Consider the following 25,909-nt stretch of genomic DNA (forward strand, 5'->3'; position numbering starts at 1 on the left):
TGCTCGTAATGCTTTTTAAAATTTTTATGACCAGGCATTAAACAGCATGAAATCTTACGGACTGTGCATGGTTTATTTTATTAAGTGCCAAAGTGATGATAAACTGCTGGAATGGGTAGACAACAGAGATCAATACACATGGGTAAAGCCAGTGCTTGCTTGACTTGGGCAGGAGCTCACGAACTGAGTACCAGCACCTCAAATGTTCTTCTGCTGGAGTTCCTGCATCTCCTAGAATATTAGCTCAAAAGTATAGAGTTCCTGCACATAAATATAAATGGTATGTAGAGAGAACATTCCTCATGTCACCGTGCAGTTGATGTCCCTCTCAAGAATCTCTGCCCTGCCAGGAGTGGCATCACTATCCACATACTACAAAGCACGTGGAATGTCAAAGCACAATACAATAGGCAGAATAAGACAATACAATGCAAGTGATCCCAAATAGAGGAGAATACATGATTCAGACAGAAAGACATACAGTCGTTGATTGACGAGATTAGTTTTTATATAACTGAGAAATTATTTTGGAGGCAGTGATTTGGGTTACGAAGCACCTTTGGCTCTCAGCTTGGATAGCAGCATTTCATTCTTACGACACTCCTGTAAGAAAGAGTATTGGATTAATAAAGCAACGTCAGTGTTTCACTTTATCAGTTTAGAAGGGAAAATGCAAAAATAATTAAAAAATATATATAAAAATGTTTTTTAAAAATCAGCTCTGGGAGACTACGGTAGAACACATTCATAAAACAGTTAACTAGTTCCGTCATGTTTTACCATACATAACCAGAATGCGGTTCTCTCTCAGGCCTCACCTCTTTGAAGTCCTTGACAGTTTTGAAGTAGAGCCTCTGTTTGTCCAGCAGCTCCAGGTACTCATCATTCAGCTGGTCTCTCCTCATCTTATTCTCCTGCTTCTTCTTCTCCATCTGTAGACCAGGAGAAGGCATCACCAATATGCATCACACAGCACTGTCATATTTAAGTGTTTTTCACTAGGGCCAGGAGGAAAGCACCTGGCATCTTCAGCTCAAGCTGTCATTAGGTAGCGGACGGTGAAGATAAGAGAGATGGTTAGTTACTGTACTCACCTTAATGCGGCTTTGTTTGATTCCCACCACTATCTGCTCCATCTGTCTCAAGAACTGCTCCTTGGCCCCCAAAGACGCCATCGCCCTGAGCAAGACAGAAGACCACGGCTTAGACAGGAGGTAAACCTGCTGGACTCCATTACCCATAATACAAAAAGCAGGATAGGTTTATAAAAGGTAAATTGTGAAAATACTCACTGTTGGAAGTTGTCATGGATGGAATTCAGCAAGTTCACCTACAGAAACAGATCAACACGGGGTGGCAGGTAGCCTAGTGGTTAGAGCAATGGGCCAGTAACCGAAAGGTTGCTAGATCGAATCCCCAAGCTGACAAGGTAAAAATCTGTCGTTCTGCCCCTGAACAAGGCAGTTAACCCACTGTTCCTAGACCATCATTGTAAATAAGAATTTGTTCTTAACTGACTTGCCTAGTTAAATAAAAAAAACACAGAAGATGATTACCATGAGTAAACAAGCTGATTTCAGCTGCAATGGCTCTATGAAATTGATGCCCTCTCCTCTTACCTCCTTCTCCAGGTATACCTTCTTGTCATCTAATGTGTTATACAAGGTGAAGAACTGCTTGGTCTCTTTATGTGTTGCTGAAACTAGGGGACACACACAAAAGTAATGTTTCTTTGATGTAAGAATTTGTTAACAAATCAATAAGTGGTTGAGGCTAAGATACCTACCTTGGCCATAGAGCTCAATGAACCTCTTCTGATACTGGTTCAGTTCTTCCCTGCTCGGCACCTCGTCCATCTTCCTCTGCAGGATGGCGATCTCACGGTTCCTCCGAGCCTATCAGAGAGTAGCCCTCAGGTCATGAGCAAATAAAGGACTTGATAAGAGGACCACTATTTGCATGCTCCAAACAGAATACCTAAGTGAATTCAAATTGATTAAGCAGGAATGAATCCTGCTACAGCAGTGTGCATTGGTGCTTTTACCATCAGCAGTCTGATCTTCTGTAGCTTATCTCTGTCTGTGTTGTACTGCTTGTCGATTAGCTGACTCCTCTCCTTAGGGAGAGAGTGAGAAAGAGGGGGAAAGAAAGTCAGTCACAGTGTAACATTTATTAAACATAGACAAAAAAGAGTTAGCTGGTCTTGGGAGTGTATTACCTTCTCGTCCTCCGTATCATCTCCTGACTCCATCTTCAGGTCCTCAATGTTCTGCTGCAGGCGAACCATCTCCTCCTGGGAAAAAATTGCACTACATGTTAGTTGTTTTTCTCTTACCAGGAAATAAGGGAATTACATCACAAATACACCTGTGAAGTAGGTCCATTTCAAACTTAAATCTAACAAGTCATATATGGACAACAGATCCACAAGATAATGAAATCTCTATTGCACTCAATACTGCCCTTTCCCACTCATCACCAAGCTAAGGACCCTGGGACTAAACACCTCCGTCTGCAACTGGATCCTGGACTTCCTGACGGGCCACCCCCAGGTGGTAAGAGTAGGTAACAACACATCCACCACACTGATCCTCAACACGGGGGCCCCTCAGGGGTGCATGCTCAGTCACCTCCTGTACTCCCTGTTCACCCATGACTGCATGGCCAGGCACAACTCCAACACCATCATCAAGTTTGCTGATGACACAACAGCAGTAGGCCTGATCACTGACAACAATGACACAGCCTATGGAGTGGTCATCAGAGACCTGGCCGTCTGGTGCCAGGACAACAACCTCTCCCTCAACGTGATCAAGACAAAAGAGATGATTGTGAACTACAGGAAAAGGAGGACCGAGCACGCCCCCATTCTCATCGCCAGGGCTGTAGTGGAGCAGGTTGAGAGTTCCAAGTTCCTTGGTGTCCACATCACTAAACAAACTATCATGGTCCAAACACACTAAGACAGTTGTGAAGAGGGCACGACAAAACCTATACTCAGGAGACTGAAAAGATTTGGCATGGGTCCTCAGATCCTCAAAAGGTTATACAGCTACACCATCGAGAGCATCCTGACTGGTTGCATCACTGCCTGGTAGGGCAACTGCTCGGCAACTGACCACAAGGCACTACAGGGGGTAGTGCGTACGGCCGAGTACATCACCGGGGCCAAGGTTSCTGCCATCTAGGACCTCTATACCCGGTGGTATCAGAGGAAGGCCCTAAAAATTGTCAAAGACTCCAGCCACCCTAATCATAGACTGTTCTCTCTGCTACCGCACGGTACCAGAGCGCCAAGTCTAGGTCCAAAAGGCTTCTTAACAGCTTCTACCCCAAGCCATAAGACTCCTGAACAGCTAATCAAAGGGCTACTGAGACCCCTCTTTTACGCTGCTGCTACTCTCTGGTTATCTATGCATAGTCACTTTAACTCTACCTACATGTACATATTACCTCAATTAACTTGACTAACCGGTGCCCTTGCACCTTGACTATGTACCGGTACCCCCTGTATATAGCCTCGCTATTGTTATTTTACTGCTGCTGTTTCATTATTTGTTACTTTTATTTTCAACTTTTTTTTTTTTTTACTTAACACTTATTTTTCTTAACCAACAATGCTTCAAGAAGTTTAAGGCTTTTAACTAAGCGTTTCACTGTAAGGTCTACACCTGTTGTATTCGGTGCATGTGACAAATAACATTTGATTTGAAAGTATGCAGACTCACTCTACAATGTGTCCGGAACTCCTGCTCTTGGTGCTTCAGGTTCTCATTCATGCCTACCAGAGCCCTCAGCTTCTCCAACAGTCTGTGGCACACACAGGGAGGATGAGAAAAGTCCAAAACACCTGTATAATTTCAGAAAGAAAGAATGCCCTAATGATTTGGTCTGTATGTGCAGCACTCACCCAGTATCAGCCTGGCCCTCAGCCTCTTCCAGGGCACTCAGCTCTTTCTCCAGTCTCTCTGTCTGCTCTGTGGCCTCCATCAGTTTGCTCTTAGCTTCCACACACGCTGATTTTACCTCCAAGTGTTTGGCTTGTAGCTGAAAACACACCAAATACACATACTTTTAATTACTTCTGACAGGAAGATAAAGTGCATCATATCCTTCCATTTAAGAAATGCATGGCTATTTTACACAATGTTCTATGAAATTCATAAAGTCCAGTCGTCACCTCCTCCAACTGCTTGGTCTTCTGTTGGATCTGTTTGTTAAGAGAGGTCACTATCCTACGGTGCTGCTGGACTGGCCCGTACCGCTCTGGACGGTCCTCTGCAGACCTCTCCAACTGATGGAAATGTGTATGTGGAAACACATTTAACTACACACTGTGGCATTGATTTATTCTTTAAAATATGACAAATATTTTATGATTGCAGTTAACCATTTAACCCTGCTGTGGGAGTTGCTCACCTTCCCAGCATACTCAGATGCTATCTGTTTAATCTCCTCAGACTGCAGCCCAACTATCTGTCCCACTGTGCTAGCCGTTAGCCTCCCCTGTATTGATGTTACATATTAAATCAAATAACTTTACACAGTAATCAACCACACAGTAAAGGCACTGGCAAAGAGAAGAACTAAAGCCATGCCTACCTCCTCAGTCGCCATGGCAGCCATGCTGGTCATCAGTGTTTTGATGCACAGCTGAGAGGATATATCACAGAGAGTCAGGGACATCATCACAAAGAGGGATGCATTTCTGTAGTATTGGGCATGGGGCTACGGTTAGGTTTAGTGATGTGACCTCACCTCCTCCGCTGCCTGCAGGTCCTCCTCCTCCTGCGACCCCTCTGTAATCCCTGGGGGTGTGGCCTGAGAGCCTGGCATCAACAAGGCTTTCCGTTCCTCTGCCTGTAGGGAACAGGGGGATACCATCTTTCATCGTGGTTTCACTTTCTACTATAGCTACAGTTCACAGAACACCTATGATCCACCCTGTAATATTGGTTGTAATGATCGACCTCCTGTCCCTGTCTTCATCATTCTGTAGTTATAGGCTTTGAATTCATATAATGCTACAATTAACTTGACAAATATGACAGTAATTTCAATAAATCTCACCTGGTCCTGTTTTGTCTGCTTGCTGAATCCATACCGTCTAAAACACAGGCGTAATAAGTACTTAAATCACTGTTAGGCACAGGAGGTTGGTGGCACCTTAATTGGGGAAGACGGGCACGTGAAAATGGCTAGAGCGTTATAGTGGAAAGGTATCAACAACATCAAACACATGGTTTCCATGTGTTTGATGCCATTCCATTTGCTCCGTTTCAGCCATTATTATGAGCCGTCCTCCCCTCAACAGCTGTAAGGATACTGGTACATGAAAGGAACACATGTATGCACACACTAACCCACTCCATGCTTTTTTGAAGTTTTGTACCCTCTTCTGTATTGAAACACACACACACAACAAGCATTCATGTGAAACACTCCTTGCAGTGAATGAGACCATTTACATACTTACAGAAGGTAATCTGACATTCTAATATAAGGATGGATGAGACACAGGAAAAGAATAGGAAAATGAAAGGAACACAATTGTCAAATGGGATGAGATCACATTGAGAATCAGAACCAATGACAAGGTAAAGATCTATCGTTCTGCCCCTGAACAAGGCAATTAACCCACTGTTCCTAGGCCGTCATTGTAAATAAGAATTTATTCTTAACTGACCCACCTAGTTAAATAAAGGTAAAAACATATTTTTTTTTAAATGTGAACATGTAACATGGACTGTGGAGAAAGTTGGATATGGAGAGATGGAGAGAGACAGGCGGCCTACCTTCCGTACTCCAATAGAGTGGAGTGAACCCTGGACTCCTCGTCCAGCAGCGCTCCTGCTTCAACCTGTCTCTTGTATTTCCTATGAGGTTTATACACTTCCTGTCAATACCAGAGGAGAAAAACAACATGCTGTGTGGTTTTAAAGTTTCTATACTATTACAAGGGCGGCCTTTAAATCAAATCAAATTTCATTTGTCACATGCTACGTAAACAACAGGTGTAGACTATTTTTATTTAACCTTTATTTAACTAGGCAAGTCAGTTAAGAACAAAGTTTTATTTACAATGACGGCCTACACCGGCCAAACCCGGACGACGCTGGACCAATTGTGCCCCGTCCTATGGGACTCCCAATCACGGCCGGTTGTGATACAGACCTGGAGACAAACCGTATCGAGTCGAATCGATGAGGTAATTGCGGTAGATATGTATATATAAGCAGAATTGGTCAGAAGCCTGTAAAACGACTGCTATCCACTGCAGCACCATCTTTATGCCATCTATATTGTAAAGGCTCATGGAATAATTTGACCCAGACATGGCATGTCAGCTTCATGTCAGGGAGTCACTCACCAATACATCTAGGACTGCTTTCACAACCTTTTCCTTCCTCTGGAGGAAGTCTTCATCCTAGGATGRAGGGACAATACAGGGTGCATAAGACAGGGGTTTATTCAATGAAAAGTTCAGAACATTGCAGCACAAATGTAATGAGTAGAGCTGGAGTTGAATATCCCTGCCATGGAGCCACCCTACAATAACAGCACTCACCTCAGGAAAGCTGTGTGTCTTCTGGAACTGAGAGACAGAGTAGGCCCTCACATAGTCTCCCATCTCCTCCCTCGTCTCTATGGCCCTCTTCACCAGCCACTGAATACCATACAACACAGGCAATGAATCAGACATGAGGTCACAAACCAAGTGTGATACTCTATTACAAAACTCTMATGTCTAGGAATACACACCTGTATCACTGGAAATATATGGATGAAATCCAGCCCTTGGATCTGATGGGGCTCCAGGCGATGAGGGCACTTCATTTTGGGCAGAACAGACACAATCTTCTCTGTGAGAGCTCTGCAAAGAGATACACAAGTTCATCCAACATCAGTTACACTGGTCCAGCAACATCACTAACAGTAAACAAAATAATGCTATATGTTAGCTACTTACATTTTCTGTCCAATAGTTGAATTCTCCTGGAACAGCAGATCCACATCAATGTCAAAGTTACATGTTGTGATGCACCATGTCATCCCTCCAACCACCTATAAAAATACATGGTTCAGGGAATGGAATTAGAAAGGGTAGCAAGGAGATGGTAAACTAGGAATCAAAAGCCTGCAGMGCTTCAGGAGGTTTGTAATGTAAGTCGGTTCTCACCTTGTCAAAAGGTCCCAGTCCTTTTATTCGGGCTCTGAAATATCCAGCAGCAAGCAGAAGTTCCAGGATTTCTGCTAGCCTGACACTCTGCTCCTCGTCCTCCCTTGTTTCAACCTGCAAGCCACAGTTGCTAACATCAGTTGCTTTATTTAGCAAACTGCGAATTAGCTAACTTAGCTCCAGTAGGTATCTAGCCAAGTGGCAAACCCAGAAATGTTTACATTGCAATGTTGTGTTGTTATATTATGACAGAAACCGCACCATATTAGGAAAAATGACAGACTAAAAATGATGTTACCTGAATAAGATTGCCCTCTTGATCATATTGAGCTCCTATTTTCGAACCTGTTCTCGCTCTGTGGAAAACAGACGTGGCCGCCATGTTGGACTGTGGTGTGTAGTTACATGACGAAAGCATATGACTTTGGTCTTAATTCTTGAAAAATTGTGCGTTCAGGATGTAGCTGTAATCTTTATACAAAAAGTAAGCTAACCTCACTTAGATGTCGACTGCAACACGGCCACTGTCGAGTGATGGGAGTCGATAAAGTGATTATTGAGTTAACATTTAGAAAAACAAAAGGGAACAATGTTGCATGTGAATCGCTGCAGCGGTTCTAAACGTTGCAATTCCACTTTTGTCCACTGGAGAGAGCTCTAATGCCACTATAGATTATATGGAAAGGCTGACATGATGAAGCTCTCTAGGTCTGAAGCCTTTCCAACATCATTGCATCTTTCATTTCAACAGGGTTGTCAGTATTCCTAGAGACAAATAAATCATGCACGTTGTGATTAATGATCCTCAGTTGTTGAAGTCATGTAAGGAAGCAGGACCATCAAGTACACATCCTGTCCAATGATCCTGCCATAGGCCTATAATGCAAACCATCAGTTTGTCACACAAAACGTAAAATCTATTTGCTGTGTGTGTGTGTGTGTGTGTGTGTGTGTGTGTGTGTGTGTGTGTGTGTGTTGTGTCTGTTGTGTGTGTGTGTGTGTGTGTTGTGTGTGGTGGTGTGTGTGTGTGTGGTGGTGTGTGTGTGTGTGTGTGTGTGTGTGTGTGTGTGTGTGTGTGTGTGGTGTGTGTGGTCATCAACCATAAGCTGCTCTCAGATCCAGTGTTCATCTGTCATAGGGAGATATTCTCAATAGGCAAAAGTGTGTCTCTCCTCGACTCATCTGCCCTCCTTCCCAATGTGACCCGAAAACCGATAAGTGGTTGCAATGTAGAGAGCATCAATTCGTTGATATGTGACAGAGAGGTAGTTTGCTCCTTTCCTCGACTGCTTTTCTGGCAAGGATGCTCCAGTGTATCTACATGGAAGAGTTTTAAAATCCGCAACAAACCCTTTGAACATATATTTTCTCAGAGGTGAAAAGCATGCACATATTAAAAACAATATGCTACGTATCTTTTTATCATAAAATGTTAGCACAACTAGCTAGATGTATTAGGATTTAGGATTATTTTTTTTTTTAGCTTTAAATCATAATTATGATGATGCTGAGGAGTGTGTGTGTGTGTGAGAAGGAGAGAGAGAGAGAGAGAGAGAAGGAGAGAGAGAGAGAGAGAGAGAAGAGAGCGAGAGAGAGAGAGAGAGAGGAGAGAAAGCGAGAGAGAGAGAGAGAAGCGAGAGAGAGAGAGAAGAGAGAGACACTAAACAAGCTCCCATTTAAAACTTGATTTTTTGAATTACTTTCTGCCTTTGTTTCAGTAGCTTTTGTTACACAAGAATAGATTAACCATATTTATAAATATATTACTGGCGCCATTGTATAAAAGAAAGCATTGCAGAGCGGGGTTAGACTTCAATAGGTCTGAGTGCTTTGGCAGGCACCTGATGTTCTGTATTTCACATGAAGAAGCTAAGATAACTGAGCTAAATGCTATCGTCCATAGCACTCCTTCCGTCATCATGAAGTGCTTTGAGAGACTAGCAAGGATCATACATCACCCCCCACCTGACACCCTAGACACTCAATTTGCTTACCACAATAGGTCACAGACGGACGCAATCGCAATCACACTGCACATCGCCACTGCTAACCCATCTGGACACGAGGAATACCCTATGTAGAATGCTGTTCATCACCGCTCAGCATTTTACACCATAGTACCCCCAAACGTCAAGAGACTGGTTCGACCCCAGCCTGTGCACTGGGTCCTGGACTTCTGAACAGGCCGCCCAGGTGGGTGAGGGTAGGTAAAACCTCTCCACTTCACTGATCATCAACAAAGGTTCCCACAAAGGGTGGTTTCACCTCTCCTGTACTCCCTGTTCACCCATGACTGCGTGGCCATGCACGCCTCTAACTCAATCATCAAGTTTGCAGATGACACTACAGTGGTAGGCTTGATTACCAACAACAACGAGACGGCCTGCAGGGAGGAGGTGAGGGCCACGGAGTGTGGTGTCAAGAAAATAACCTCACACTCAATGTCAACAAAACAAAGGAGATGACCGTGGACTTCAGGAAACAGCAGAGGGAGCACCCGCCTATCCACATCGACGAGACAGTAGTGGAGAAGGTGGAAAGTTTTAAGTTCCTCGGCGTACACATCACGGACAAACTGAAATGGTCCACCCACACAGACAGCATGGTGAAGAAGGCGCAACAGCGCTTCTTCAACCTCAGGAGGCTGAAGAAATGTGGCTTGTCACCGAAAACACTCACAAACTTTTACAGAAGCGCAGTCGAGAGCATCCTGTCGGGCTGTATCACCGCCTGGTACGGCAACTACCCCGCCCACAACCGTAAGGCTCTTCAGAGGGTAGTGAGGTCTGTACAACGCATCACCGGGGGCAAACTACCTGCCCTCCAGGACACCTACACCACCCGATGTCACAAGAAGGCCAAAAAGATCATCAAGGACAACAACCACCAGAGCCACTGCCTGTTCACCCCGCTATCATCCAGAAGGCGAGGTCAGTACATTTGCATCACAGCTGGGACCGAGAGACTGAAAAACAGCTTCTATCTCAAGGCCATCAGACTGTTAAACAGCCATCACTAACATTGAGTGGCTGCTGCCAACATACTGACTCAAATCTCTAGCCACTTTAATAATAAAAAATTGGATGTAATAAATGTGTCACTAGTCACTTTAAACAATGCCACTTTATATAATGTTTACATACCGTACATTACTCATCWCATATGTATATACTGTACTCTATACCATCTACTGCATCTTGACTATGCCGCACGGCCATCACTCATCCATATATTTATATGTACATATTCTTATTCATTCCTTTACACTTGTGTGTATAATGTAGTTGTTGTGAAATTGTTAGATTACTTGTTAGATATTACTGCACGGTCGGAACTAGAAGCACAAGCATTTCACTACACTCGCATTAACATCTGCTAACCATGTGTATGTGACCAATAACATTTGATTTGATTTGATTTGATGGACACTATTAAAGTGGAGGATCCCATAATGGAATATGCATCAGTGCAGGTAATAGTAGTCAGGTTGAGCACCCAGGAGGCAGTGGAGGATTCCATTAGAGACTCACAGTTCCTAAATCAGTAATTCTCTCTCACTCTCTCTCTCTCTGTCTCCCTCTCTCCCCTATCTCTCTCTCTCTGAGTGTGTATTGAACTGCCTCTTTCAGGTAATTACTACAGCTTCATAAACTCTCTACTCCTCGGCCTCCTCAACAATGAAAAGAGACCTAGTCCTTGGACATATCAATGCCCACCCAGCTGAAACCATTACACAGTGGCTCTCACTCAAGCATAAGAGGCTTACAACAGAACATCACCTGACAACAGGTGTATAGACTGAAGCCATGTCAAAACAGGGTTTTGGGCTATAGGTTTTTGTTATATGTTGAAGCCATATTGCAAGTTATTTATAACAGAATAGGCTAAAGGTTTTTCTTAGGGTGATTACAATATTATTATTGCAATATTATAGCTTACTGTGACCACTATTGTATCATATATATATATACAGTTTAAGTTGGAAGTTTACATACACTAATGTTGRAGTCAGGGGCTAGGCCCCTTTTTTCTCAATTTCCGCCTGAATGACGTGCCCAAAGTAAACTGCCTGTTGTTCAGGCCATGAAGCCAGGATATGCAGGTTTGTAGAAATGTTAAAATAATGTAGGAGAATATAACACAATAGATATGGTAGGAGAAAATCCAAAGAAAAACCAACCAGACTTCTTTTTTTGAGAGAGACCATGCTCTTACAAAGGAAAGTATAAGGAAATACTGGAAATTAGCTCCCTGGATGCAATTCCTATGGCTTCCACGGGGTGTCAGCAGTCTATGTTCAAGGTTTCAGGCTTGTAACTTTAAAAACGAAGAAGAAATATCAGTTTTAGTACAGGGACACAGTCTTGGAAATTCGTGTTTGGCGCGCCATGAAGAAGGAACGCACCTGCTAAAATCAGTTTCCTATTGAACATACTTCTTTCCATAAGAAATATTCTAGTTTTATTACATTTTATGGTATCTGAGGAGTAAATAGAAACTTATTTTGACTTGATGAAACAAAGTTTAGGGGTAGATTTTTGGATTCCTTTCCCTGCATGTTGTAAGAGTGGATTACTCAAATTGATGGCGCCAACTAAACAGACTTTTTGGGATATAAAGAAGGATTTTATCTAACAAAACGACACTACATTTTATAGCTGGGACACTTTGGATGACAAATCAGAGGAAGATTTTCAAAAAGTAAGTGAATATTTAATCGCTATTTGTGAATTTATCTAACCTGTGCTGGTGGAAAAATATTTTGATGTGGGGTGCCGTCCTCAAACAATCAAACAATAGCATGCGTTCGCTGTAATAGCTACTGTAAATCGGACAGTGCAGTTAGATGAACAAGAATTTAAGCTTTCAACCGATATAAGACATTTACATTTACCTAAATGTTTAATATCCATAATTATAATAATTATTTATTTGAATTGTGCGCCCTCCAGTTTCACCGGAAGTTGTCCCGCTAGCAGGACGCCTAGCCCTAAGAAGTTTTAAAACTTGTTTTTCAACCACTCCACAAATTTCTTGTTAACAAACTATAGTTTTGGCAAGTCGGTTAGGACATCTACTTTGTGCATGACACAAGTACATTTTCCAACAATTGCTTACAGACAGATTATTTCACTTATAATTCACTGTATCACAATTCCAGTGGGTCAGAAGTTTACATACACCAAGTTGACTGTGCCTTTAAACAGTTTGGAAAATTCCAGAAAATTATGTAATGGCTTTAGAAGCTTCTGATAGGCAAATTGACATCATTTGATTCAATTGGAGGTGTACCTGTGGATGTATTTCAAGGCCTACCTTGAAACTCAGTGCCTCTTTGCTTGACATCATGGGAAAATCAAAAGAAATCAGCCAAGACCTCAGAAAAAAGATTGTAGACCTCCACAAGTCTGGTTCATCCTTGGGAGCAATTTCCAAATGCTTGAAGGTACCACGTTCATCTGTACAAACAACAGTACGCAAGTATAAACACCATGGGACCACGCAGCCGTCATACCGCTCAGGAAAGAGACGCGTTCTGTCTCCTAGAGATGAATGTACTTTGGTGCARAAAGTGCAAATCAATCCCAGAACAACAGCAAAGGACCTTGTGAAGATGCTGGAGGAAACGGGTACAAATGTATCTATATCCACAGTTAAACTAGTCCTATATCGTCATAACCTGACAGGTCGCTCAGGAAAGGAAAGGAAGAAGCCACTGCTCCGAAACCGCCATTAAAAAAGCCTGACTACGGTTTGCAACTGCACATGGGGACAAAGAATGAACTTTTTGGAGAAATGTCCTCTGGTCTGATGAAACAAAAATAGAACTGTTTGGCCATAATGACCATCGGTATGTTTGGAGGAAAAAGGGGATGCTTGCAAGCCGAAGAACACCATCCCAAATGTAAAGCACGGGGGTGCAGCATCATGTTGTGGGGGTGCTTTGCTGCAGGAGGGACTGGTGCACTTCACAAAATAGATGGCATCATGAGGCAGGAAAAGTATGTGGATATATTGAAGCAACATCTCAAGACATCAGTCAAGAAGTTAAAGCTAGGTCGCAAATGGGTCTTCCAAATGGACAATGACCCCAAGCATACTTCCAAAGAAAAAAAATTGGCAAAATGTTAAGACAACAAAGTCAGGCTATGAATGGCCATCACAAAGCCCTGACCTCCATCTATAGAAAATTTGTGGGCAGAACTGAAAAAGCGTGTCGGAGCAAGTAGGCCACAACCTGACTCAGTTACACCAGCTCTGTCAGGAGGAATGGGCCATAATCACCCAACTTATTGTGGGAAGCTTGTGAAGGCTACTGAAACGTTTGACCTAAGTTAAGCAATTTAAAGGCAATGCTACCAAATACTAATTGAGTGGTAGTAAACTTCTACACACTGATTGTAATGAATGAAAAAAAAGCTGAAAATAATAATTCTCTCTACTATTATTCTGACATTTCACTTCTAAAATAAAGTGGTGATCTAACTACCTAACAGGGAATGTTTACTAGGATTAAATGTCAGGAATGTAAAAAACTGAGTTTAATGTATTTGGCTAAGTGGTATGTAAACTTCTGACTTCAACTGTATATGTTTATAAACCAGCAAAAAAAGAAACGTCCTCTCACTGTCAACTGCTTTATTTTCAGCGAACATAACAAGATTCAACAACTGAGACATAAACTGAACAAGTTCCACAGACATGTGGACTAACAGAAGGGAATGTGTCCCTGAACAACGGGGACAAAATCAAAAGTAACAGTCAGATCTGTGTGGCCACCAGCTGCCATTAAGTACTGCAGTGCATCTCCTCCTCATGGGCTGCACCAGATTTGCCAGTTCTTGTTGTAGATTTTACCCACTCTTCCACCCAAGGCACATGCAATTCCCAGACATTTCTGGGGGATGGCCCTGCCGCCCTCACCTCCGATCCAACAGGTCCCAGACGTGCTCAATGGATTGGATCTGGGCTCTCGCGCCATGGCAAGAACACTGACATTCCTGTCTTGCAGAAATCACGGACAAACGAGCCAGTATGGCTGGTGGCATTGTCATGCTGGAGTATTCAGGATGAGCCTGCAGGAAGGTACCACATGAGGAGGAGGATGTCTTCCCTGTAACCACATTGTGAGATTGCCTGCAATAACAACAAGCTCAGTCCGATTGTGCTGTGACACAATGCCCCAGACCATGACGGACCCTCCACCTCCAAATCGATCCTGCTCCAGAGTGCAGGCCTCTGTGTAACGCTCATTCAGTCGACGATGAATGCGAATCCGACCATCACCCCTAGTGAGACAAAACCGCAACTCGTCAGTGAAGAGCACTTTTTGCCAGTCCTGTCTGGTCTAGCGATGGTGTGTTTGTGCCCATAGGCGACGTTGTTGCCGGTGATGTCTGGTGAGGACCTGCCTTACAACAGGCCTACAAGCCCTCAGTCCAGCCTCTCTCAGCCTATCGTGGACAGTCTGAGCACTGATGGAGGGATTGTGCGTTCCTGGTGTAACTCGGGCAGTTGTTGTTGCCATCCTGTACCTGTCCAGCAGGTGTGATGTTCGAATGTACCGTTCCTGTGCAGGTGTTGTTACACGGGGTCTGCCACTGCGAGGACGATCAGATGTCCGTCCTGTCTCCCTGTAGCACTGTCTTAGGCGTCTCACAGTACGGACATTGTAATTTATTTCCCTGGCCACGTCTGCAGTCCTCATGCCTCCTTGCAGCATGCCTAAGGCACGTTCACGCAGATGAGCAGGGACCCTGGGCATCTTTCTTTTGGTGTTTTTCAGAGTCAGTAGAACAGCCTCTTTAGTGTTATAAGTTTTCATAACTGTCACCTTAATTGCCTACTGTCTGTAAGCTGTTAGTGTCTTAACGACCGTTCCACAGGTACATGTTCATTCATTCTTTATGGGTCATTGAACAAGCATGGGAAACAGAGTTTAAACCCTTTATAATGAAGATCTGTGAAGTTATTTGGATTTTTACGAATGATCTTTGAAAGACAGGGTCCTGAAAAGGTATGTTTCTTATTTTGCTGAGTTTGGTATACTATTACCTTAACTGTAATGAAAACAGAAGACATTCACAATGGTGTACTACATATGATATAAAGCCTGTTTCATAGAAGTCTTTCCTGTTTGCCCGTGATCCAAGGCCCTCTCCGCACTGACAGTTGTAAGATTAACGTAGTTAGGTGATAACCTGCTCATGCGCACCAAATTAAATTAATGGAACAAATTTCCCTCCTAATTAAGATGGAAATTTGTGTCAGTTGTAACCTTGCTGAGCACTAATTATGTACAAATGATTTGTCATCTGTTTGGTCCTGAATAGCAATGGTCTCACCTCACTGATAGCCGTGGCCGCAGTAAGAGATGGCTGCTCATTAACACTAACAGTTTGTGCTACAGAGGAGCAGCCAATGAGAACATATGCACTGAATCTCCCTCCTTTCAATTCACCTATATTGGATGTGTAACTGAGCTTCACTGGGCTCGGCTCCGACGTATTTCTCTTTCCTGCCTGAATGAAAATAAAGTGTCTGCTGACTGATATTTTTTGATGAGTGTTTCTCGGTTTGTAATTGATGATGAATCCCATGTAGACCATTTCAAATTGAGAGTGCACTGATTATACCTGTATGATGACTGATAAATATACTGTAGGGGTGAATAAACATCCTCATATAGCACTCCTCATATATTGTCTTCTCTTTCCTCCCATTAGAAACAATGGGTTCCGTTAAGCACATCTGAGTTTGTGCATTTGACTTGATAGGCTGACCAGGCCAGTTCTATGATGGTGCCAGTAGATGGTGCAATAGGTTAAGATTGACAGTGAGCAAGTGGGGTATAAAATGCAGTTGGGCTAAAAATGGCAAAACACGCAGCGCTCTGTACAATGGTGTAACTGGTGTATTCCATTTTATTTCCCTGCTTTAGAGCTACATGGGAAAATACATTTCAATGGGAGCCAACAGTGATTAGCATTAGAATCCTGGTCCTCTTGGGGGTGAGGACACACTGGCCAATCTGTAATCAGCGTTCCACAGACTTGCTCACAAGGGATATGGCGTGCTTTGTCATTATCATTCAAGATGCCACACACATGCTGGTATTGGTGCTTCCGTGTGGCCAGCTAAATTACATTAGCATTTTACCTCATACTCTTAAGAATTTTCATAGACAATGATGAACTAGTAGACTACCCTCTGTTTCTAAAGCTCCAGCATATATATTATTTTCCGTACTGTGTTTCTTTCTCATTTATTTTGAATTATAGACATAAGTATGTGTCCCTATGTGCCTGAATGCTGTGCTCCTTAAATTTCACATGGAATGTCTAATCATGCAATTATGGACCATTTGACTTTCCATTATTACTCATTGAGCAATACCATGAATATGACGGTTGGTATTTTATTGTTGCATTAAATGCCAATATACTTTCTGAGGGAGGTACTTGCATGGTTCTTTATTAATTATTGGCTTATCTTCTGATTGGCCATCCTCTGCTGCTGTAAACACAACACATTACAGATGTTCATGCAGATTCACAGCATGTCAGTCAGGCAGAGAGAGACAATAAATATGTCAAGCCCTGCTGATACACCATGTGAGCCCTGCGGACCAGGGGGCACGCTAGAACGTGCAAACAGATGTGCGTTAGTGGAATTTCAAATAAGACATTTCATTAATATTATGAGTTTATGTTAGAAAACTATTCTTAATTCTATATGGCATTTAGACAACAGCTTTATAAGTGATTGAAGACTACCACTGTTGTCCGCAACAGAAATGACACGCAACGGCATAAAAAATGTTACAGGTATTTATTGGTCATGATGTACAGGCAGCCCCAGTGAAACACATACTCAGCCATTTTCCTTTGTTGCCCTCAGTGGTTTTTAGTTTTAAATAACACCTCTGAGAGGCTGAGAGTTCCAGTGGCACTGCAAAACGCATCTATTATCCCTGTCTGGGGATTGGTGGGCGAGTCAGAGAGGGGAGGGGTTTAGGGGTTAATTAGAGACCTATTATGTGTGAGCTGAGACCTGTAACAGGCCAATAGGAGTTGACTTTAACTAGAGCACACCTCACCCTGTACCTTCCCCATCAGTCACATTTATACCAGGGTTGTGTCTGACTGGGACACACGGGGCTGGTAATGAAAAGGCCCTTAACATTGAGCCAGTCAGGATGATGAATTGGGTCCCTGACCATTTTCTCTTAGTGCCAGGGGGCCTCCAAATAGCCCTTGACAACTAATTGAAACCCCTTCTGTATCCTGCCTGTACCTAGCAGGCTCCCTCTATCACTCTGATTATTAGGGTTAAGGACATCTCCCCAGGGATTGTTGGTACTGCTGTAGTGGATGGGATTTGCAGTGTCCCAATTGAATCCAGAAAACCCAAGGTGATAACAGTTCTAAATGAATTCACCACCACTATTCTTCTTCTCCTCTTCTATGTGATTTTACGTCCTAGCCATCCAGTGTAAATGGATACTAAGGTGTTTTCACTGGTGTGTTGGGAAGTAGTTTAGTGACAGTTCATCCTACTGTATGTCAGAAGAAATGGAAATATCCCTTAATAGTTCAACTATCTCTGTGCCAAATAATTCAAAAGGCTTTTGTGTCCCTCAAAAGTACAGCTGCCCAATATCCCTGTCCTGCTTCTCACTGTATACTCAAACAAAAATGTAATCCCATTCTCTCTCCTGTCATCTTTCATTCATGATGGCTGAATGGCTTCCCTTAAAGTCTCTTACCACTGTTCAGTCAAGACATTCCTTTTGCTCCAGCATGTGGTCTACTAGGCTTATGCTATGTAGGTGAGGCAGTCACAGTGTGGAGTAGATCACAGATAATCCCCATTCCCATTTCCACCTGATTTGGTATTCAGTATTCAGACTTTTGCCTTCTCAGTCTTACAGACCATTCACACTCTCTCAGCCTATTAGGATTTATTGTTATGTTTACAGCAACTCTGGATTTCATCCAATGGATAGACCAAAAATTACAATAGGCCTACACTAATGACAGATGTGATCCACATTAAAGACATTCTTATATAATGGGGTGGCAGGTAGCCTAGTGGTTAGAGTGTTGGACTAGTAACCGAAAGGTTTTTAGATTGAATCCCCGAGCTGACAAAGTAAAAATCTGTTGTTCTGCTACTGAACAAGGCAGTTAACCCATTGTTCCTAGGCCGTCATTGTAAATAAGAATGTGTTCTTAACTGACTTGACTAGTTAAATAAAGGTTACATTTTTTATATTTTTTATAATCATCATTGCTTTGATATGCACATCCAATTATACCTGTTGACAACCAATTGCCAAACAACTCAGCCATTTTATCATTATGTTTATAAATTAATGTATTTTAATTTGAACCACTTCTGTGCATTTTCTAAAGTTTTATATCTAAGACAACTTTGCATTTATTCTACCTGGGCAAAACGTGGGCTTTGTGCAATGAGATTACGTCAGGGTTTTAGGAGCCGATTGGTTGGCCACGTAGCCAGTGCCAAACCAGTTCATCCGAAATTAGCGAGAAGGCGAGTTTTTTCCCCCCCTCGAAGCTAGTTCTCAAACTCCTGCTACTACCTAAAACAAGAAGCAAAATGTGTCTTTTACCATTTAAAAAAAATACTTTATAAACATTGAAGGTAATATTTATTATTTAATTCAAGGCAAATAGCGTGTGACTGTAAATATCAGCTGACGAAGTGTGCTAGCTAACGTTAGCTAGGCTAATAAACAAGATGTGTTTGCTGATTATCAGCAATCAACTGTTGCTAGCATATATACAAAAACTATCAAATTCGTTTTATTTAACACTACACTATATAGTTAGCTAACGTTTGGTATTTATTGTTTGTATCCAACAGTGTATTCAAGGTATTAATGTTAGCTATTATGCTAGCTAGATATTATGCTAGCTGGCTATCTTCTAACGTTAGCTAGTTTAGCTGGTTTCAATGACCTTCGCTAGYTAGTTAGATAACGTTACGTTGCTCAGGCAGTGCCAGTACTGCCACAGGTTACTGTTATATCAGCTTCCAATCTCGAAGTAGATGAAACGTCACTGTAGGTAACTAACTAGGTCAAAAGTAGCGAGCCATCTGGCAAATGTGATGTATTCATTTGCTGAGGCTGAACATAACTTGGTTTGATCAAATGACTGAAGAGTTATTGTCTCTTCTTGAGACAAAGAAATCCACATTAGGCATAGCTAGCTACTCTTAATTATTTAACTTGTGTTTGTAAGCTGAGACATGAACATTGACTAACTAGACTCAGGGTCTGGAGTGGTGTCACACTTTTTGCCCATCCCTAGCAAACACAGCTGAAGATCATGATTAGTTGATTGTTTGAGTCAGGTGTGTTAGCTGGGGCTGGGGCAAAAGTGTGACACCAATCAGGCCCCAGAGGACTGGAGTTGCCCATCCCTGAACTAGACACACATCTATGTTTGTCCACTGACTTCACACCTCTGGGCTGTGGTTGTTTTGTTGGATGATCATGTAGCCACATCTGAATACCTAAACATGTTCCTGTGTTTTAGGGTATTGGTGATGTCAGTGGACAGCGCGATCACTGGAGGATAGAGTTAGCGTTTCCCCTGGTGTCCACGATTGCCCCAGCCATGGCCGACTCCACAGTAGTCAGCGACCAGCAGCAGTCTGGGTCTGGTCAGACCGCTCCTTCCAGAGGACCATACATTGCAGTGATCACCAACAGAAGCACCACCCTGGTGATCCGTGGGTTCATGCTGTTCTCTATAGGAGTTTTCCTGGCTCTGGTGCTCAACCTGCTGCAGGTGAGCTATGTTTGTATTTTAATGATACATCTCTTGAATGGGGAAACATTTAAGGGGAAGATATGACTAAGAGTACTAAAGTAGCTAATATTTGTTTTCTCTCACTGCAGGTACAGAGGAACGTCACTCTGTTCCCGCCTGATGTCATTAGTAGCATCTTCTCATCAGCCTGGTGGGTGCCGCCCTGCTGTGGGACCGCCTCAGGTAGGACACACACATTTACATTTTAGTCATTTAGCAGACGCTCTTATCCAGTGTAACTTACATTTAGTGCATTCATCTTAAGATAGCTAGGTGGGACAACCACATCACAGGCATAGTAAGTACACTTTTCCTCAAAGTAGCTATCAGCAAAGTCAGCGCTAAAAGGGACACACACACAGGTTTTTGCTGCCAGACTTGACTACTATCATTATTGAATTGTTGTCCCCTGGGTCTACAGCACAGAGAGTAGATGTAGCTGCTGATTCCTAGTGGACCAGTAGAAAAGCACAACAGCCGCAGGCCTGTATCCCCCTGAGACTGAGACTGCCGTGCTCGACTGCTCAGCCTGGGGGAGATGCTGGTTTCCACTGTTACTGCGCACTGGGCTGTTTGCATCATGCAGTAGCTATCGGGTTTTATTTACTAGTCAAGACCAGAGCAGTTTACTGTACATAGTTACCTAAATTTGCACAGCAATCTATATAGTTATTGTGTAATATTTAAACAATCGCTTTAAAAGGAGGCCAACCTCAACAACAGTGTTAAAAAAAATGTTTGGTGTGTCATCAGAATAGCGTTGATGCTATGTGGTGGGCTGGCATGGCAGCATTTCTCTCCACAAACATACTAACAGGAATGTACGGCACAGGCCGTGCTACTGCAGCAATAAAGCTGATTGTTGATCTATGATCCCCTCTCCCTATTTCTGCACCCTCAATCCCTTACCTTTATCCCGTCTACCTCTCTCTCTCAGCAATAATCGGTCTGTTGTATCCGTGCATTGACTGTCGGCTCGGCGAGCCCCACAAGTTCAAGCGGGAGTGGTCCAGTGTGATGCGCTGTGTGGCCGTGTTCGTGGGAATCAACCATGCCAGTGCTGTATCCTCTATGCCCCTCAAACTCAACTCTGGACCTGGAAGCCAGTTCCACTGCATTTTTTCATTATTCCCCTCTATAATCAGGGACTGATTTAGACCTGGGACACCAGGTGTATGCAATTAATTGTCAGGTAGAACAGAAACCCAGCAGGCTCCACACCACGTAGGGTAAGAGTTGAGTATCCTACTCTATTCCTACCTGCCTGTCTCACACTCACTGAATTTGATGTGAATAATAAAAAGATGTGTAAAAACCTGTAAACCATGGGGCAAAAGCATTCCTTGTTGACATTTTTACTTGCAAATCAAACTTGATTTAAATTGTATTTATAATCACAACACACTTTACAGTAAAACAAAATTAATCTGTCGATGTGCCCATGGGCAAGGCACTTTACCCTAATTGCCTCTAAGTTGCTCTGTATAAGAGCATCTGCTGAAAGACTCAAATGTAATGTGTAAAACAATAAGATCAGTGACTAAAGGCCCAGCTAAAACGATGGGCTTTTAAATGTGATTAAAAGAGCCTGTTTACAAGAAAGAACCTTACTGAGTAGAACCCATGGTTCCTGTGTGGACTATCCTACTACATGATCAGCTGTCCTTAACCCCTCTCAGAAAGTGGACTTTGCGAACAACGTGCAGCTGTCCCTGACGCTGGCGGCCCTGTCCATCGGCCTCTGGTGGACATTTGACCGGTCCCGCTCCGGCTTTGGCCTGGGGGTGGTCATCGCCCTGCTGGCCACTCTATCCACTCAGCTCCTGGTCTACAACGGAGTCTTTCAGTGAGTACTAATACAATACAGTTTACAGGACATACGTGTATAATAATTAAGCAATAAGGCGCGAGGGGGTGTGGTATATGGCCAATATACCATGGCTACGGGCTGTTCTTGTGCACGAGGAAAAGGGGAGTACCTGGAAACAGTCCTTAGCTGTGGTATATTGGCTATATACCACAAGCACCCAAGATGCCTTATTGCTATTATAAACTGGTTACAACCTAATTAGAGCAGTAAAGATACATGTTTTGTCATAACCGTGGTATACGTTCTATTGTATACTGGGTGGTTTGAGCACTGAATGCTAATTGGCTGACAGCTGTGGTATGTCAGACCGTATACCACAGGTATGACAAAACATTTTATTTTTACTGCTCATATTACATTACGTCATGCCTAAGAACATCTGTAGCCGTGGTATATTGGCCATATACCACACCCCCTCGGGCCTTATTGCTTAAATATACAACAGCTTTGACCCAATCAGCATTCAGGGCTCGAAACACCCAGTTTATAATATTTTTCAAGATACAGGAGGGATTTCTGTGGATTTTCATGCTCATTTGGGGATCGTCCTACGTTTAATACCTGTTCTATTGTTTTGTTTCAGGTATACCTCTCCAGATTTTCTGTACATTCGCTCCTGGTTACCTTGCATCTTCTTCGCTGGTGTGATAACCATGGGGAACATAGGACGACAGCTAGCCCTGGTGAGGAAACTTTATTATGCTGAATTAAAGTGTCATAGGTTTATAAATGTCCTACATGCATGTATTCATTCATTCCAACCAGAGCTTTTTACTGAATGTTCAACTGCCACATTACATTATCCCTTGTCTCCCGGGTTCTCTTTTCCAGTATGAATGCAAACTTATGTCAGAAAAGACTCATCAAGACTGAGAGAAATTCTGGCTATATCAAACTTTTGCACAAAATTAAATTTTCGTAGCAACAAAAAGCCAAAAGGGGATGGTAAAGGACATCTGTATGCAGCGTTGATGGAGATTGGTCAACCTTGGAGGCGGAGCAGTCATCCACAGGCAACAAATTATGTGCTTCTGCTTTGCTGATGAGTGCTTTACTGTGGAAAATAGTGTTTTGGTTTGTTCYTATGTGCCCTTTCTGGGCCTAGGGGGACAGACACCAGCTCGCTTTATTATAAGCATTCAATGGATGTCTAAGGAGAGGAATAACGACTGCCGATGTGATGTTGTGTGTGTGTGTGGTAGGTAGGCCCCATCTACAACGCAATCTGTGATTGCAACTCAACGGGCACCAATATTAGTGTAGCTCTGCTGTTGTTCAGGGCACTTTCGGCACCAGTGGTGTGAAACCTTTGGCTCCATCGTGCCAAACAGGATCATCTGAATTATTTTCTTTCTTCATCCATTCTTTCTATCCTTTATATATACTTTATATATACTGGTAGAAGCTGCAGTGTATATAGCCCATATATAGCCCATATATGTAGAGACATTTATTCCATGCTTTTACAATGTACAATTATATACACATAGTTATTTTTCTTATGCCGATAATGTCTGTGTTTGCTGGCAGTCACGAAGGGGTGAAGTGTTCAGTATTGCACTTATTTGTGCCATCCCAGCGTTATATCAAGGCAACCAGCATCCTGGGTCCAGTTTGGTATTTCATCCAGCCTTACCAGACCCTGCTTTTCATTCATTTCATTTTGTAATAAAACGCTCATAGAAGTTTATGGGCAAATTTCACCTCATTAACTTAATTTTGGTTAATTTCCTAAATTCAAAACTGAATTAAACCAAACCCTGATGAGATCCAATCAGAGACCAGGCTTCCCATTTCATTGTCCAACCTCCAGGTGCACGCAAGTATCCACATCATCAGTGGGTTCTTGGGTCAGGCATCTAATGCCAGATCTGCATTTTTTTTTTATAGAAAAATTTGATATAATACAGTGTTACATTCCTGGATGCAGTTAGACTTGATTTAGGAACCTCACTTCTCATCGTAAAGATGGTCTTATTGGAAATATAGAAAGCCATCCCTTTTTCTTGGTCTCTATCTAGAAAATGCTGCGAGACTGCTAAGTGAAGGAATTTTATTCAAATGTTATTTTTTTTCTTTCGAAAAACTTAACAAATTTAACATGACTGATTGAATTAGAGGATGCTGAAAATGTGTTAGTGTCTCAACAGTGTTTTTGTAAAATATTGTTTGTAATTTCACTGTGCATGATAAGGCAAACAAACTGCCAATGACTACAGAGGAAAGAAAATTAAGAACCAACAATCAATATTAAAATGACTAACTTGGATATCCTAGCATGTCAGCGTTATAGCTATGGTGAATTTTTCTAGAAATAAGATGAACTAGTTTTATTTCATCCATCTCCAGGAAGTAGAGGATTTAACTAGTTGAACTGGGACATTTTCATCCTCTCACCAAACAGAAAATCTGGAACTTGTGCAATCTCTTTGGTTAAATAAAGAACATGCCTTTTGTTGACGACAGGTTTATGTTTCTCCTTGATCACGCACACGGCTCTGAAAGATTTTAGGGAAAGTTTGGGAAAGCATTTTTTTTGTTCTAGACATTGTACATTTTGTTATATAGAGAGCCACTTTGTCATGATGCTTAGGCTACTCTACATGGTTAAATGAATGTGTTTTGGCATGAATATACCAGTGCTGCAGTCCAAATGTGCAGTGCCTGTTATGGCAGGTTTGGCCTATCTAACTGGTGTATTCTACTAATGTGGATTGATGTCGCCTGTCTTCACCTGCCTCCCACAATAACAGGCTTCTATAGACACATAATTAAGATGAATAATCTGAAGTTGACTCCTTTGTTTGCGTGGTTGCTAAATTCCAGGATATGTGGATGCTTTTTTTTCTTTGGTTTTACAGTCCTGTATGAGGCAATTTACTGTGTGAATGTTATTGTTCAAGACTAACTAGCTAAAACAATAGGCGTGATGTGTCATAGCAGAAAGTGGTGCTGTGAAGAGCTAAACTCCCTTCTGCTAATGAATTCATTAATCTCTCTATTTATTCCTGACAAGTAATTATCTCTTCTTAGAGACTGAGGGTCCAGAGGCAAGGTTGAGAGCACTCAGATACACTGCAAGGAAAAACTGAGATGGGTTCTTTTCCCAACCAGCCAACCATTCCACAGGCTCCTTAGCATGGTCGTGGATAACACGTTCCTTTGAAACGTTCACCTTGAGTGGTGTTAGCTATCCCCACTTCTGACACCAGTGTAGCAGGTAGCTGGTATTGAACCCAGTAGTACCCTATTGCACTGAACGGTAACGTACAGTTGTGTCCAACACACCTCAAAGCAAGTCTGGTCACTGCATTTGCTCATCACATGAAAACAATGGTAGGAGTTTGACCTTGCCCACTGAGGTGTTTTCACACACGGCAGGGCACAAAATCCATAAAGTCTCAGTGAAATTGAAATGGGGGTGGGTCTTCATACAATGAAATGGATGCTCCACTGCCACGTTTCCTGTAAGTCTCTGAGGAATGACCATCTAAATCGGCGCAAAATCCTGTTAAACGGTGTCAACATGAATCACCGGCTGCACAGACATCCATCAGGGCTAAGAAGTTGACCACAAATGACCTGTGGACCACTATATATTGATTACTCATGTACGGCCAGTGTCAGGTTTAATGCTGTGGCCGCCTGAGAGTGGTGCCTCTGACAGCGCGTGATCTAACTCTAATAGATTTTAATGGTGAGATATTGATTTCTCTGTGGCCAAGGTCTCCCATTGAGGATCATTTATTGGGGTAATGCAGGACAACCCATGCATCCATCACAATCTATCACTTTGACAGGGAGCACCAGATATTATCCATGACAGAGGGTTGAGCAGAGTGCTACAGTACATGGCTGAGAGCTCCTGCAGAGAACAAACTCCAGCTAGATAATATGAATACTAAGATGTGTTTATTGAGTGGGAATGCTCAGCAAATCAGCGCTGACGTGAAAGCAGCTAGTCGGAGTGTCTGGAGCAGGGAATGAGGATCTCAGTGAGAGGGTCTATATTTT

General features: G+C 42.6%; 2 protein-coding genes across 6 annotated transcripts; one reads left to right on the forward strand and one right to left on the reverse strand.

Moving 5' to 3' along the window:
- Positions 1–59: 59 nt before the first annotated feature.
- Positions 60–7,801, reverse strand: LOC111978331 (coiled-coil domain-containing protein 93). 5 transcript variants are annotated; one of them, XM_024008357.2, is made up of 23 exons: positions 7,479–7,801; positions 7,181–7,294; positions 6,971–6,996; positions 6,763–6,874; positions 6,569–6,667; positions 6,371–6,427; positions 5,796–5,896; positions 5,477–5,494; positions 5,071–5,107; positions 4,759–4,860; positions 4,603–4,653; positions 4,420–4,506; positions 4,181–4,294; positions 3,911–4,047; positions 3,729–3,810; positions 2,219–2,293; positions 2,045–2,116; positions 1,787–1,895; positions 1,620–1,702; positions 1,293–1,330; positions 1,095–1,179; positions 819–932; positions 60–603 (listed from the first exon to the last, which is right to left on the reverse strand). In XM_024008357.2, exons 1-23 carry the CDS (start codon positions 7,596–7,598, stop codon positions 547–549), a joined length of 1,890 nt encoding a protein of 629 aa, XP_023864125.1. In that variant the 5' UTR covers positions 7,599–7,801; the 3' UTR covers positions 60–546. The 5 variants fall into 5 exon arrangements, with proteins under 5 accessions (XP_023864125.1, XP_023864110.1, XP_070304623.1 ...); XM_024008342.2 differs by having other exon boundaries at positions 6,971–7,065; XM_070448522.1 differs by lacking the exon at positions 5,477–5,494.
- A 10,955-nt stretch (positions 7,802–18,756) lies between these two features.
- Positions 18,757–23,280, forward strand: insig2 (insulin induced gene 2). The gene is made up of 7 exons (XM_024008434.2): positions 18,757–18,850; positions 19,750–20,004; positions 20,115–20,208; positions 20,963–21,087; positions 21,705–21,871; positions 22,479–22,578; positions 22,727–23,280. Exons 2-7 carry the CDS (start codon positions 19,831–19,833, stop codon positions 22,766–22,768), a joined length of 702 nt encoding a protein of 233 aa, XP_023864202.1. The 5' UTR covers positions 18,757–18,850; positions 19,750–19,830; the 3' UTR covers positions 22,769–23,280.
- The last annotated feature ends 2,629 nt before the right edge of the window (positions 23,281–25,909 follow it).

The sequence above is a fragment of the Salvelinus sp. IW2-2015 genome, linkage group LG2 (genome assembly GCF_002910315.2).
Source record: "Salvelinus sp. IW2-2015 linkage group LG2, ASM291031v2, whole genome shotgun sequence".
NCBI lineage: Eukaryota > Metazoa > Chordata > Actinopteri > Salmoniformes > Salmonidae > Salvelinus > Salvelinus sp. IW2-2015.